The sequence below is a fragment of the Microcaecilia unicolor genome, chromosome 6 (genome assembly GCF_901765095.1).
Source record: "Microcaecilia unicolor chromosome 6, aMicUni1.1, whole genome shotgun sequence".
Classification (NCBI taxonomy): domain Eukaryota; kingdom Metazoa; phylum Chordata; class Amphibia; order Gymnophiona; family Siphonopidae; genus Microcaecilia; species Microcaecilia unicolor.
In genome coordinates, this window is record NC_044036.1 from 290,072,738 (window position 1) to 290,087,856 (window position 15,119).

At 45.1% G+C, this 15,119-nt stretch overlaps 1 protein-coding gene across 6 annotated transcripts in view; it reads right to left on the bottom strand.

Moving 5' to 3' along the window:
• PRRC2B (proline rich coiled-coil 2B) overlaps positions 1–15,119 on the bottom strand; it is a 353,949-nt gene that overhangs the window by 192,769 nt on the left and 146,061 nt on the right. For all 6 annotated transcript variants that reach the window (XR_003942611.1, XM_030207802.1, XM_030207800.1 and 3 more), the window contains 4 exons: positions 14,886–15,093; positions 13,445–13,655; positions 9,780–11,771; positions 6,406–6,590 (listed from right to left, as the gene is read on the bottom strand). Coding sequence is in view for 5 of the 6 variants with exons in the window: in XM_030207802.1 (XP_030063662.1) it covers positions 6,406–6,590; positions 9,780–11,771; positions 13,445–13,655; positions 14,886–15,093 (2,596 nt within the window). In the remaining variant the exon portion in view is untranslated. The remainder of the gene's footprint in view (positions 1–6,405; positions 6,591–9,779; positions 11,772–13,444; positions 13,656–14,885; positions 15,094–15,119) is intronic.

The window sequence follows — 15,119 nt, forward strand, 5'->3', positions numbered from 1 at the left end:
CTTCAGACTTATCTAGGTTGAGCTTAAAACCAGAGAAGTCACCATACTCTGCCATACACTCTAAAAGAGCCGGCAACGATGTTTCTGGTTGAGTTACATGAGCCAATAAATCATCTGCAAAAGCTGCTATCTTAAAAGTTTCCGATCCCACCTGAATACCTTGTACATCCGGCGTTCTCTGTATATCTCTTATCAATGGGTCCAGAGTAAGAACAAACAACAGGGGCGACAATGGGCATAAGAAACTCATTTTTTAAAAACACATGAGAAGTACTTAGCCTTTAAGCAATATCCGACAGTGTATCTCGCATCCGATGCAAAGGGAGCCAAAAAGAGAGGGGTGGCTATCATGTTTCATAGGGATGTACAGGTCCAGATATTGCATGTGAGAAGGGAAGTGGAGGGACGCTATATATTCTTGCATGTCCTTTTGGAGCAGGAGGAATATACCCTAGTTAATGTGTACGCTCCGAATGAGCGACAGGAGCGCTTTTTTGGGCGACTCCGCAGAGAATTGCAGGCTTTTGCCAGAGGGAAACTGCTGGTGGCCGGAGACTTTAATGCTACCATGCAACCGGGTTTAGACAGGTCAGCTCCTCCGGCTCCAAATGATTGGAAGATATCTTGAGCCCTGAAAAACTTTGTAGATGAGATGGGGCTATACGATGTGTGGAGAGTGGGACATCCCAAAAGGAGAAACTATACGTATTATTCCCAGGTGCACCTTTCTTACTCTAGACTGGATTATGTATTTGTTGACAAGACTCTCTCGGAGGGGGGAGGAGAATCTCACATAGGTCATATTACTATTTCAGACCACGCTCCGGTGTGGACTACCCTCCCCTCCTTGAGAGAGGAAACGAGAGACAAACGATGGACATTAAATAACTGTTTATTGCAAGATCCAGCTATGGTTGCTAAATTTGTAGCAGTATCACAAGAGTATTTTGAGCTCAATATGGACTCAGGGCCGGCCCTGGACGTAGTGTGGGATGCCTTTAAGGCGGTCGCCAGGGGTTATTTTGTAAAGTGTGCTAGCCAGAGGAATAGAATACAGAAGGAAAGGTTGGCACAGTGCATGGAGAGACTGGGGGCCTTGGAGGTCAGATATAGGGCCACTGGCTCGGTGTCTGACTACCGAAGGCTCCAGGCGGTGAGAATGAAGATAGCAGATGTGCATGAAGAAAGCTTGAAATTTGTGCATGCACGTCTGAAACAGGTGTATTATGAGTCTACAAATAAACCTGGGCGGTTATTGGCTAATAAACTGAGAAAGCTGAGGGCAGATAGACAAGTTCTGAGAGTGAAGGATGCAAAGGGAACTATGTTGCACACCTCAACACAGATTAGGGAAAGATTCGCACAATACTACGAATCCCTATATTCGGAGGATACTGCTGTACAGACAGGGGAAATTGACGATTATCTAAAGGAACGGGGACTGACTGTGCTGACAGAACAAGAGAGAGATCTGGAGGCCCCTGTTCAGGTGGCTGAAGTGACTCAGGTTATCAAAACATTGCCTACAGGAAAGGTGCCGGGCCTTGACGGATTCACCAATGAATTTTTTAAAACATTTGGGGGGGATATTGGCCCCATACCTCACGCTAGTTATTAACTCAGTGAGAGCAGGTGCCCCTCTCCCTAAGACCATGATGGAGGCATGGGTGGCAGTTATACCGAAACCCAAAGATAAAACGGACTGCGCAGCGTATAGACCAATATGGATACTTAATTCGGATGTCAAAATATTGGCAAAGGTGCTAGCGAACCGATTGGGAAGGGTGCTCCCATGCTTGATCCACCCGGATCAAGTGGGTTTTGTGGCTAAGAGACAGGCAGGAGACAATATACGAAGAACGCTAGATTTGGTGTTCCAGGCGCAAAGGAAAGCTAGCCCGATGGTGCTTTTGGGCCTGGACGCCGAAAAGGCATTCGACCGGGTCCACTGGGGCTATCTGGACAAGGTCTTGCAGAGAGTGGGGATTGGACAGTTCTATAGATCTTGGATTCAAGCGTTGTACACTTCCCCTAGGGCATGTGTGCGAATCAACGGAGGGAATTCGGCGACCTTTAAGCTGGGGTGCGGTACAAGACAGGGATGCCCTTTATCCCCTCTCTTATTTGCATTGGCGATGGAGCCCCTAGCAGAGGCCATACGGGAGAATGTTGACATAGCGGGTGTCAGGGTGGGAGGACAAGAACATAAAATTGCATTATTCGCGGATGATGTATTATTGTCACTGACAAGACCATTGATATCCCTTCCAAATGTCATGCATGAGATCGAAAGATACACCCGAGTGTCAGGATATAAACTCAATGCTAGTAAGTCGGTTGGTCTAGCGGTGGTAGTTCCAGAGGCCCTGTTAGAATCATTGAAGATGTCTTTTGCCTTTAAATGGGAGGAGCGGGAATTAAGATATCTAGGGGTGCAGATTTCGAAGAACTTGTTGGAGGTGTTTGAAGTTAACTACCCGGGCCTTCAGAAAGAAATACGGCGGGACCTGGAAAGATGGATGCCAATGAGATTATCGTGGATGGGGCGAATTGCGACCCTCAAAATGAATATTTTGCCTCGGCTGTTGTATCTGTTCCAGGTTCTTCCACTTAGACTTCCCAGAACCTTTTTGTCAGGACTGCAGGATAGTCTGGTCCGATTTATCTGGAACAACAAAAGATCGCGTTTACCACGAAGGTTTTTATACAAAAACAAAAGGGATGGGGGTCTGGGGGTCCCCAACCTATATGGATATTATTGTGCTGCACAGTCGAGAGCAGCGGTGGAATGGTTTCGAAAGGAAGACCACAAATTATGGGTGCGCATTGGACAAGCATTGGTCGGGACTTGAACATTAGGGCATTTAATGTGGCTACCGGGTAAACACAGAGGACAGGTAGATAAATTTCCACCAACTGCTCATGCTGACAGAGCCACAGGGACCAAGGCGGGGGGGGGGGGGGGGCGCCGCTGCAAATTCAGCTTGCCACTGTTAAGATGCTGAAACACTTTCTGTAACTTTTTTTTTTTTTTTTTAATGACTCACCAGCTATATGGAACTGGGCATTCAAGGCTTCCGAGGAACCTACAGCCAAGACACAAGCTCACAACCCTGTCCCCAAGGAGGGCTGGCTGGATGGGAAATGGACCCAGCCTTCGGGGTGTAGCACCACCAGCGGAAAAGTGACCCCCATGGACCAACACCTCAAAAACACACAGGCAGAGGCAAAGGGAATTCCAAATTGTACTATTTTAGTTTTTAATTTTTTAAATATACCAAGGAATAAGCAACTTTCACTGCCCCCCCCAGGGGACCCCTCTCCTTGGGTCTACCAGAGTGGCTCAGATTGCACAGGCTGCATAGCATCATGTGCTGGGAGACTGAGAAATACTGGCTGGCACTACACATGGTTCTTATAGAGTTCTCAGAGTCAGTGTTCTCAGTCTCCATCTGCTGGTAGGAGTGAATAACCCAAGTGTCTTGATTGGTCTGGATACTGCTAAAGAATTGAACATTGTCTGTCCATATCTTTTGAAGCAAAATGGTGGCAATGAACAAAGGAGACCCTTGAGACCAGTGAAGGCATCTGTTGCTATTCTACAAGGGCTTGAACAAAGGGAACACAAAGGAGCATAGCATATACTGTTTTGTGAAGCAAAAAGATCTGTGGGGTCCCCCAAGACTGAATATCTTTTGAATTGTGTCCCAGCCTAGTGTCCATTTGTGTGGATTCAGTTTTCAACTGAGGGAGTCTACTATTTGGTTCTGCTGACTGGGGAGATAATTGGATAGAGAAGCGATGTTCAATGCATCTGAAAGGATCCAGATCGTTAGGGCCTCTCTACCGAGCCAAAGAGAGCCAGAACCCCCGTTGTTTGTTTAGGTAGAATACTGCTACCCAATTGGGCAGATAAAAACCACTTGAGATCAAAGCCATAGCAAGAAAACTTATAATGCAGTAAATAGCTCCGAGTTTGAAAATGTTTGTGTGTAATTACCTCTCCTTAATCTGTCAATGATGGAGGTGAGCTCCCCATCTTTGTGTGGAGGGGTCTGTGGTTTGAATTGCTTGAGGGAGCATGGCTTGAAATGGGCATCCCGTCATCAAGTTTGGGCAATATAGCCATCACTGCAGAGAAGACCGGACAGCTTGATCTAAAGGGATCTTTTTCTCGAGAGGCTAGATGCTGATTTCAATGTCGCTCGAGGTGCCACTGGCGATGACATGTGTAGCCTAGCAAATAGTACTATATGAACCAAGACCACCATGTGTCCTTTTTCTGTAGTACTTTTTCAAGTTGTAACTAAAAGCATTTGGGTCACTATAAACAGAAATGCTTGGAGGAACTGGATTCTTTCTTCTAGCAAGCTCTTGCTGCAGAAGTTATCTAGATGAACTTCTATAAATTGTAAACCCTTTGTGAATGTCGGAGAGGATTTTTCCATATTGATGAGAAAACCTATGGCCCTGGAGCATGCTGACTGTGGCCTGAACTGCAAATGCTGCCCTGGACTGTGATGGGGCATATATGAGCTAATCATCGACATAGGGGAATATATAATGGCCTACCCTGTGAAGAGAAGCCACTATGATGGCCAGGTATTTTGGGAAGACACTTGGTACTGGAAGTGTTGTGTAGGAATGTAAGTTTCAACAGTGGTTGTGATGAATTGGTATGTGGGTGTAGGCATCCCTTACATTGAGTGAGGCAAGCCAACTGACTTGATTTGGGAGCAGAAGGATCGTGGTTAATAAAATCATCTTAACTTTTCCTTCTCAAAAATCCAGAATAGGCCTTAGTCCTTCCAACTTTTTGTGAATCAAGAAGAATCCTCCATCCTCTGTCTAGTGTCAGTTCTTCTATGGCATCTGCCTGTAAATGTAAATTGATCTCTTCCTCCAGAATACTGAGATGTGATACTGCCCAGAGCCATATATATATTTTTAAATAGTCAAAAGAAGGGAGACAAATCAACCCCATGCAACTTGAGGGGAGGGAGGGGTAGAGCAAACTTCTCCAGGTATCCTCTCAGGTGTGGAGTCATCCAAGGGGACCAGGATCTTCTCTATAATCTATACCACCAGGTTACCAATTCTCCAGCCAGGTACAGGAGCACCACACGAGCCCACAACACTGAGAAAAGATGTTTGTCACCATCTGCTAGAGACAGAGAATGCTGGAAAGCTGAGCTTACAGGGTGGCTAACATAGGGCAGGGCTGCTCTTTGTCTCCATCTGCTGGTAGGCAGGCACAGACTCACATTCTGGACTAGTCTGATGACACCCCCCCCCCCCCCCAAATAAATAAATAAAAAGCAGGCCAGTTGTTTGGGACCTTTTGTGCTGCTTTTTGGGGGTTTTCTTTATGACTTTACAGATGTTCCCCAAATCTATGCTCTGGGCAGCTGTTGGGGAATCAGCAAACAATGATGCCTGGTCTGAAAAAACTGAGCAGGAGCTGAAGTGGTACAATGGTGAGAGGGATCCTGCATGGATCAGTCTCAACAGTTGCAGCTATCTGCAGTGGCACTCAATTTGGTACACCTGCTCCTTGAGGGAGAAAAGAGATGAGTACCCAAGTATTTGGCTTGGTGAGGTGGCTGAACAACTTGCGAGTAATCTGAGCCTTTGACTGCAGCTCTTTACAGGGGATTATTGGTATCACATTCCTGGATGCTTTGGTATATTTCGCCCTATGTCCAACAGGTGCTGACACACGTAGGGAGGGGGGGGGGGGGGGATGTGCCTGCCCCCCTCATACCCTTGGGAATCTCTGACTGATCTGTTGGGACTGGAGATATTGAAGCCATAAGGTGCTGCTGGTGTCTGATCTAGCCAGAATTATTTTAATTTGCTGTCTGTTACCACTGCTGTTGTTTACACTTACAATTTTTGTTATATTTACCTTTTTTTTTTTTGGGGGGGGGGGGGAGAGTGGATTTGTGACTAGATGCAATAAGTAAAGGACACAGCTTGGGAAGGGTAGATTAGGTCACTGGTGCAGGCAGGAACCATCACATGTTTCTTAAGCATAGGAGAGCAACTGTTCAGCATGGGCTCTGTTGGAGGTATCACCACAAAGTGGGCAGGCATCATGCTGCCTATCAACAGGGAAACTATGACCCACATTACTCTGCTGCAGTATTCAAATTGTGAACAGGAGGGTGTTACCAGCTGACATAATAAAGGAACACACTAAGATGACAGTATTTCACAGAAAGTGCTATGCTGCATTTCACATGCCATTCATATGCATTCTGCACTCAGATTTCATTACGGAAGATGACAGTCTAGTGCCCTGCCGTTTTACAGCTGAAACCCTTAGTTCCCCACCGACTCAATCTTCCTTCAGTCTGCTCCATTTAAAAGCTAATCCTCACAGACAGCATGAAAATTACTTACTTCCATAAGTGAGATCAAACTGCGATATGACCTCAACCTTTTCGCCTGCCTTCTGAGGAGCTGACTTTGCATTTTTCTCCTGCTTCTTGCCCACTATCTCTGCAGTGTCTGGGCTAATGTGTGACGATTTCTCCATGTTGTACATGGAGTGACCAGTCATCCCTGGGAAGGTCTCAGAAGAACGGCTGCATAAGAAAGAGATTAGTTCAAGAAGATTAAAAAAATACACAAAATAAAACAAATTAAATTGTTACTGAATGATGTGTATCCAATTTAGTATATTTCTTCCAAAACTCAGTAATTTTAGAGTCCTGCTCACTAAGGTTCTTCTATGTTGTAAATGTAGCAAAAATCTTGTAGTAAACAGGTCCATTTCACTGGTTACTCAGAGAACTAAACAGAAGAAAATAGGATCTAAGCTTCCATCACTAGCAACTACTTGCCATCCAAACCTACCCATTCAATGACGAATGGATTTAGGGAAGAGTCCAGTTCTGGGAAGGAGAAATTAGGACTTACTGCTAATTTACTTTCCTTTAGTCCCTTCAGACTGGCCTACACTGATGGGCTATGCATGCCCACCAGCAGGTGGAAACTGAGAATCACAAAACTCTGGCAGAGCCTATTAGCAAGGTATGCAATCCCTTCCAGAGCCAGTATGACTATAACAAAGCAGATAACAGTAATAAAATGGAAAGAAGGCAAGAAACACAGCCAACTTATTCCAGAGAACTCCAAAGCACTCGTCCTCAAATAGGGAGTGCTGCACTATGAGAGACAGAGATGCAGTTGCCTCACACCACGAGAATAGGTTGCCTCAATCCACAATAGCTCTACAGTTCCTTTTTATTTTGTAAAAAGAAAACACCGTCTAAGGAGAAGCATGTTGCCTGAAAAACTTGAAAGAACAAAAATAGCAAAAAGAAAACTCTTCAAAGACCTCCCTTCTCTTCACAGGGTGGGCTCTAGGCCATCTTGAGTGACTAAAGGAAAGTAAATTAGCATGTAAGACCTAATTTCTACTTCCCAAGCATCCCTCCAGACTGGTCTAGACTGATGGGAAAATAGCAAACCAGTGAACATAAAGGGTGGGATCCTGGAGCCCTTAGGTCAACACCTGAGCCCCAAACTTTGTGTCCTGAAGGGCAAAAATATCCACTTGATAGTGCCGGACAAAAGAATACAGCAGATTGCTACCCCACAAATCTCTTGAGGTGGTACAAATGAAGTCTCCACCCACGAGGTCACTGTCCTGTCCTCTGGTAAAATGCACTTTGAGAGCATCAGAAATCACCTTCCCACTGAGCAGACTCACTGAAGCAATGGCCTCTTTAATCCACCTAGAGATGGTAGCTTGGATGCTTCAAGGATTTTTCTTGGGCTAGTTAACAATATGAAGAGACTGTCCAAATGTCGTCCTCAGTTCAACACAGATAGGAACACAACCGTCCTCCTGACATCTAGATGGTACAACCTCGCTTGTTCCTCCAACCCCCTGGAATCTCCTAGCTTGAATGTCCTGGTGTACTACTGGGAAGAATCAGCTAGTCTTCCTGATACCCTTCATCAAGGGATCTACCTTCCCACAGCTCTGAGACCTCCTGATCCTCCTCAAACCTGAGCACCGAAGAGACCTGCTCAATGAGTTCCTGCAATTTCTTCCAGTGCAAAACCCAAACAACCGAGGAGTCTTCCCCTGGAGGCAAGTTGTCACCCCCCCCAGGATCCAAGCCTCCTGGGTCTCCTTGAACCTGCTCAGCGTCAGAAAGGAATTGTTCCTCTTCAGAGTGCAAGGAGGTGGATTCCAAAAATTCTTCCTCCTCCTCTTCCCAGCTCAAACGCTGTTTCTTTGGGGAAGTAGGGCCACCTGCAACTGTACTATCCGCTTCCTGGAAACCTGTTCTGCGCATACAGAATGTTTTAAACCTAGAGAGAACAAACTCTGGAGGAAAACCCACATCAGAGAAGTCCTCAAATTCATTAGCAAGGCAAGACCCGCTGGAACGGTGCTTACTTCAAGCCGCAGGGGCTGATATACAGCAGTCGCATCAAACAAAATGGCAGTGGTTGCTGCTGAAATTGGGACTGCTGCAAACCCAGAAGCGCCCTTCACATTCACTGACTGACTTAGCTCCCATCCATGCTCCAGGGAAAGCTGAGGCGTTTGCTGGGATTCAGCCATGGTACCAGAAGGCAGACGGTCTCAGCAAAACTTGCATAATCTCGGCCACATCAATACCATGATGTTGACATGCTCTGCAGTGCTTCAGCCTCTCGGAACTCATACTGCTTGTACCATGGGGAGAGAAGGAAGCCACAGCAAATCCAACTACTGCCAGAGTAAAAAGATTAGTTCCTTTACAGCAAACACAAAGACAGAGATAGCAATCTGGATCACATCTAATTCGGCTCTGGTTTCTTTCAATTTTTTTGTTTTTATAAGAACGAAATGAAATGAGGCACAAATTCCCAGGCACTCAAGGACCCACAAGATGCAGACTGAGGCCAACGCACAAAAATAATCTCCTAATTATAAAAAATCCCACAGGGAGAAACAAAAGGAACCGGGAGGTGAAGACGGGAAGAGGGCAGGAACTCGGCCGCCCAGGTTTGACACCCCCAGGGCACTTAGAGACCCCCACGGATCGTGGCCCCCAGTAAGCAACAAAGCAAAGGAGCTCTGAGAGAAAGAAATAAAGCGTTAGTTGACTGTAATTCTTTCTCTTCCCCCCCCACCCCCCCCACCCCCAAGGACTACCAGACCAATCTAGACTGCACAGGCTCATCACATCCACCACCTGCTATAGACTGAGAACTATTGGATCTAAAAGGTACTGAACACTTTGCTTATAGGCTCCATCAAACTTCTGTGGTTCTCAGCTGGTGAACATGTATAACCCATTAGTCTAGGCTGGTCTGAAGGGATACTTAGAAAAGGTAGATTAACTCAGAAACAATCAAATGGCAAAACACTAAAAATGTGTAACTTCAAATCTGTGTTTAAAAAAATCAGTTCAAGAAAACTACCTAGCGAGTAGTCCTAATGTTGAGTGCCAGGAATGGAGGAGGGTCAGGTTACCTGTACTGTGGAATGGCTTGAAATTCATTTGGAATCTGGTATCTAAATTTTTCCTGCTATAACATAACGATGCTCAAGTATCAAAGCCCATTCTAGATATCAAGTAATCAAATGCTGTTTTCAAGCATCAGTGTATTTCTAACCTTGATTCAGATAGCATATTTTTACTGCAAGTCTAAAGCATATTCTACCTGCCAAACCATGACAGGGAGCAACACTTTCTATTTCTATGCAGAAACGGCAATTACTACTATAGTCAAATAGCAGGGAACTGAACGTCACATTGCAGGTTTACCTTTGGTTCTTTACTGATGTTCCATTCTGCTGGCCGTCATTTCGACTACTGCTCCCACTGGCCCTTCCTGATTTTTCCACATACCCTCCTGGTTCCATCTTACGGCTCTGTCGCTCTACCAAAGGTCTCTGGCTAGAGAAACTCCTTTTAGACAGTTCTCGTTTCTCTCCCAAACTGCCAACAGATAGATTGCAGTCATGTTGTTCATTAGATTCACGGAGGCCATCACACCTTTCCCGTCTTTCACTGAAGTCACTGCTTTCAGAAGCAGTCTCCCACTCTTCATTAGCATGGTCAGGAGAGTTCTGACAGGACAGTTCTGGAGATCTTATACCAGATGAGCCATTCTTCTCTGGAGAAATTCTGGATTGCCCAGGCCACTGGTTAGCCAGTACATTACCAGCATCCTCACCATTCCACTGGCCAACAGTTTCTCTTTCTTGTCTAAGGCGCCTGAATCTCGGGGGTTTGTCTTGACGAGGAGGACGTCTTCGCCTGAATGTTCTACTGTCCATGCTATCTGGTTCTACCAAATACTCATCTTGAAAGAAGGACCTCATGTCATTACCATCTCTCTCCTCGTAACTATGCCCAGAAAAGGAGTCTGAATACTTGTAGGAATCTTGGATATAATCTCTATCAGATTCTCGTCTGGTCTTAAAAGTGTTTGAAGGAATACCATATTCTTGCCAAGTTCCACCAGCTTTAGACTGCCAACCAGTTGTCTCCTTGGATCCAAAAGTTCTTTGTCCATAACTAGAATTGCTTAGTCGAGGTGGTAGAGTTCTTCCAAAGGCTCTTGGAGTTCTTGACTTACAGTCAAGATTATTTGGATCATCAGCATAAGTTTTGTTTGACCTCCAAGAATCTTTAAAGTCTTCTTTTTTTATGTCACTCCTTTCCCTTTCTAGGGCAGTTTCTTCATTCCCTTTCTCAGAACCTCTCTGACGTCGTCGTTTAGGAAGGTCCTCATATTCTGACCCTTCACTATGAGTTTCACTGGCAACCCTGCGCCTGGGTGGCTTGCCTCTTGTGACGTCTTCAGACTGAACAAACTCCATGGGGCCCCGCCCTCTCGTATTTTTTTGGCCATTATATACGCTCCTACTTCCACGTCCTCGGAAACTAAATTCTTGAAAACCTCGGCCCCTTCCTCTGCCTTGACCTCTGCCACCAAAGGCTTGCTCTTCATCTATAAAGATCCAGTTATTTCTTTTGGTTGGTGGAAGCTCTCTAGAATCTTTTAAAGATTTGTTCTCCCAACTTCTATCAGACTTCTCATCTTCTTGTAAAGATTTTTCAGTGTCTCTGATATAACCAGCCTCTGCAGAGCGTTTTTCACTTAGTGAAGAACATGGAGGACTTAAAGTCAAATCATTCCTTCCTTCATTATTTGTCTTGTAGGGAGGTTTCTCTCTGTCTTTCAGTGGCTTGGCACGCTCCTCTGTATCATGTTTGCTCTTCTCCAGTTCCTTCACTTTGTCCTCAACCTTCAAAGCTTTCAAAACTGGCTTTTTAATTGGGCCAGATCTACGGGTCCTCCCCATGTGCTCCTGATGTTGGCTTGTAGTATTTGTGATTTCTGAACCCCACTGGGTATCTGTTGTGTGTTCATCAGTCACATTCTCATCTTTCTTCCATAAATCTGAACTCAAAGAACTGTTTCCCCTGAGGGCATCTTCCTTGACACTGCTGGCTGTATCTAATGATTTCTGATGGTGTGTGAAGTCCCAGCTGTTATACTGAGCTTTATCACTTTGGAAATAAGACTCTCTAAGGGGAGATGTCTTTAAGCTGGTTTGATGATCTGACATGTTTTCCTGGTGCTGAAAGAGGAGGTCCTGACTTCTTCTTTGAGGTGAGATACAGTTTATTTGAGCCTTCTTATCATAACTGTTGGTTAAGTTCTCTTCCCCTTTCTCCTGAAAGAGATCTTTTTGGGCATTTATGCTCTCTGATTTCCCTACCAAGATGGAATAAGAGCTTTCCTTCCTGAAAGGAAACCAAAGAAAAGTCAGTCAGTGAGATTGGAGAATTACTTTATGCTCCAAGTCAAGCAAAAACAAATTACGCTCACAGTTCTATATCACTGCTCCTCTAAGGGGCACAGGTGGATTATAACAAGCAATTATAACAAGCATTGACACTTCAGGGGATCTATAGGGACTCTCACTTCCTCTTTCCAGCATGTATGTCTAGGTCCCCCTCATTACCATTACCAAATCAGGATCTCTCTCCTTTTTTCCAGTTCTCTAGATATGTTCTCTCCCCATCCCCACCCCCATTTAAACAATTCATTGGATTCCTCTGCTATTGTTCTGGCACCTCAAAGTCAACAGATTTGAGGGAGGGTGCTGGTCACAGAGCTGTGTAAGAGCATCTGTTCTGCCTATTAAAGCAGTGGCCTTCATGTCCACTGTAATGTTAGTGCTGTAGAACCAAGAGCAAAATGATATCAACAGGATTTAAACTAATTTATTTGTAGTGGATTGTCTACTCTGAATTTCATAGGATTACTGGCCTGCCCAATCTACCAGATGGTGAACTGGTCACTGTTATGCACTTTTTACCATTTGATGAAATTGTTGCAGGATGCAGATGGAAAACACTAGAAATATTAGAAACAAGATGACATTTGAGAGGAAAGTTTGAAAGTGGAAAGTAAGTAGTAGGCAACCAAATTTTGATTTTGGCACCAACTCCATTTTCGGCATGTTTTCGGTCTCGGTGAAACGGCTAGTTTCAGCCAAAACTGCCTGTTTTATCCAGTTTGGCCTCCCTCCCTCCTGAACAGGAGTAAACTCCCCCACCCCAAGCCTATCTTACAATTCCTGGTGGTCTAGGAGTGTAGTTGGGGGAAGGAGTGACCTCTAGCAGTCTCGACAGGTTGTGGCAGCCACTTTGAAAGCGGAGCTAGCATAGACAGGAGCAAGAGGATCACACTTGTCCCAACCTCATCTGTACACCACCAGGGAATGAAAGGTAGGCTCGGGTGGCCTACTGGGAGGAGGGGCTAACTACAAAGTTTCAGCTTCTGACGAAAACATGTGGGTAAAACTACTGTTTCGGTTCTAGTCTCAGTTTTGGATAAAACCAGGCGATGAGTTGTTTCCATTCTGGCTGAAAACATCCATATTGTTTCAGTCACAGTTTTGGTTTCAGCAGAACTGACCCCCCCCCCCCCCCCCCCCCCCCAACTAAACCTTTTTTTGGTAAGCCCCTAGTAGTAAGCAGAGATAACAAGTGGTACTTGCTACCTCCAGACACTATGGAACAAAAGAAAGACAAAACTATACACCTCCCTTGTCCCTTAGGTTCAAGTCGTCAGTCAGACTTTTCATGCCAAAAGCAAAAAAAAAAAAAAAAAGAGTGCTTCCTCCACGACCCTCCAGACCGGTCAAGACGCGTGGGTTATGTCCTCCTACCAGCAGAGGGAGACTGACCGGTCTGGAGGGTCTAGAGGAAAGAAAATTAGCAGGTAAGACCTAATTTCACCTTTGTTGCATGAACTTTTAGTAAGAAAGAAAAATCCCTGAATGCTGTAGGAATTACAAAGTCAACTGGATTGAAAGAGCTGTGAAGAAATGGTAATACCATCTAACTGCATACACCAAGAATGCAAAAGTACTGTAGCACAAGAAGGGATATGCAAAATTTATCCTCACCTGCTGTTCAATCCATCTGTCTGTCTCTGCTGGGGTAAACTGTAGCCTTTATTTGCTTGAGACGTGTAGGTCTCCTGACTCCAAGCTGGAGCAGGATCTGCAGATGCAAATCTTCTCTCCAACTGCATGACAGATTGACAACCTTGTTTATCAGATGGACAGCTGCTGGTGCCATTCATACAGTCCTGCTGTGCCATGGACTTCATCACTCCTAACCATTAAAAACAAGAGATAAATAATGTTAGAAGGGCAGAACAAGAGAGTATAGAATTCTGACCTATTCCATACTTGCAGGCTGATATTCAGTTGCATGGTCAGCATTTGATATCTGAATATTCAACACCATAATGCCGGGATCTGCAGCACTAAACTTATTATTCATTACATTTGATATACCATTAATTGGTCTGACATAGGCATCAAAGCGGTTCAGGTCTGGCCTCCACAATTAGGATTTCACAAGAATCCAAGGTAAAACTTGGCCTATCTGCATTAAACTTCCGCTGCTCTCACATCTGTAGTGAAGGCAAATGCTGGAGGTCTGCTCGTCTTCCCTGGGCCTTCCTGGTAAGCTTGTGCTCAAAGTTTTTATCTGACTACCTGAACCATGGCCTCCCTGTTCTGCCTTGACTGAGCTATGCCCTTTGTGTTCTGTATTGAAGGACTTAATATGGCTCTGTGAGGGAGTGTTGTTAAGGGGAACCAGTAACTTCTTATGTACTTCATCACATACCCTTCCTTCTCAGCGCAACCATACCCTATTGAGTGCCTACCTTCACAGGGTCTGTATCTCCTGAGAGGTGCATTCTGATGCTCCCAGCCAGCCCAGTGCCATGCATCAAACTGGAAAGGCTGTAGACTCAAGAACCATCTCCGTGATTCAGCCATTGTATTTCTTAGGCAGGTCAGCCATTGCATTTCTTAGGCAGGTCAGTCACTTGAGGGGCTCATGGTACGTTACCAGAATAAAGGGACACCCTAGCAAATAGTATTGCAATGTAATCAAAAATGTCATGGAGCAGGGGGGCAGGCAGTCTTCAAGCCTTGGAATGCAGCTCCAGCTCCAAAGACCAGTAGACCTTATCCAGGGCCTTCTGCAGAAGGCAGGTCAATAAGCTCTGTCTTCTCAGCAAAGCCTGGAATGTACCATCAGTAATATCTATCTAACTAGGAATGCACAAACTTGCTTCTAGGAATGAGGAATAGGCACTTCGGTAACTGCCTCCAGTTTCTGAATTTGGGGGTCTCATGTTCCTTTCCAATGGAAGCCCACCGCTTGGTTTCCATGACAAGAGCCACAAAATTTTGAGGTTCTTGCCACAGAATCAAGGGAAACTGATAAAAGAATAGCAATAAAAGAAAAATCATATGAGGCAGTATACTGCTAACTTTAGTTTCTTCATACGGTGAATATAACATGTAAAAAAAAACACACTCATACCTGGAGGATAGATAGTAGAAGGGTAGAAATCTACAGAGGTGTGGCCTGGAGTTATTCGGGGGTCCATATAGGAAGGCATCATCATCCAGCGAGGGTCAAATCCAAGCATCTGTGGATGTGGTGGGTAGAAAGAACGCTGCGGGTGAGTGTGGGAAGGTGGAGGGTATGTCTGTTGCTGCTGCCAGTGCTGCATCTTATATAATTGTTCCTAAAGAGTAAGAAGAAATAAGAGGG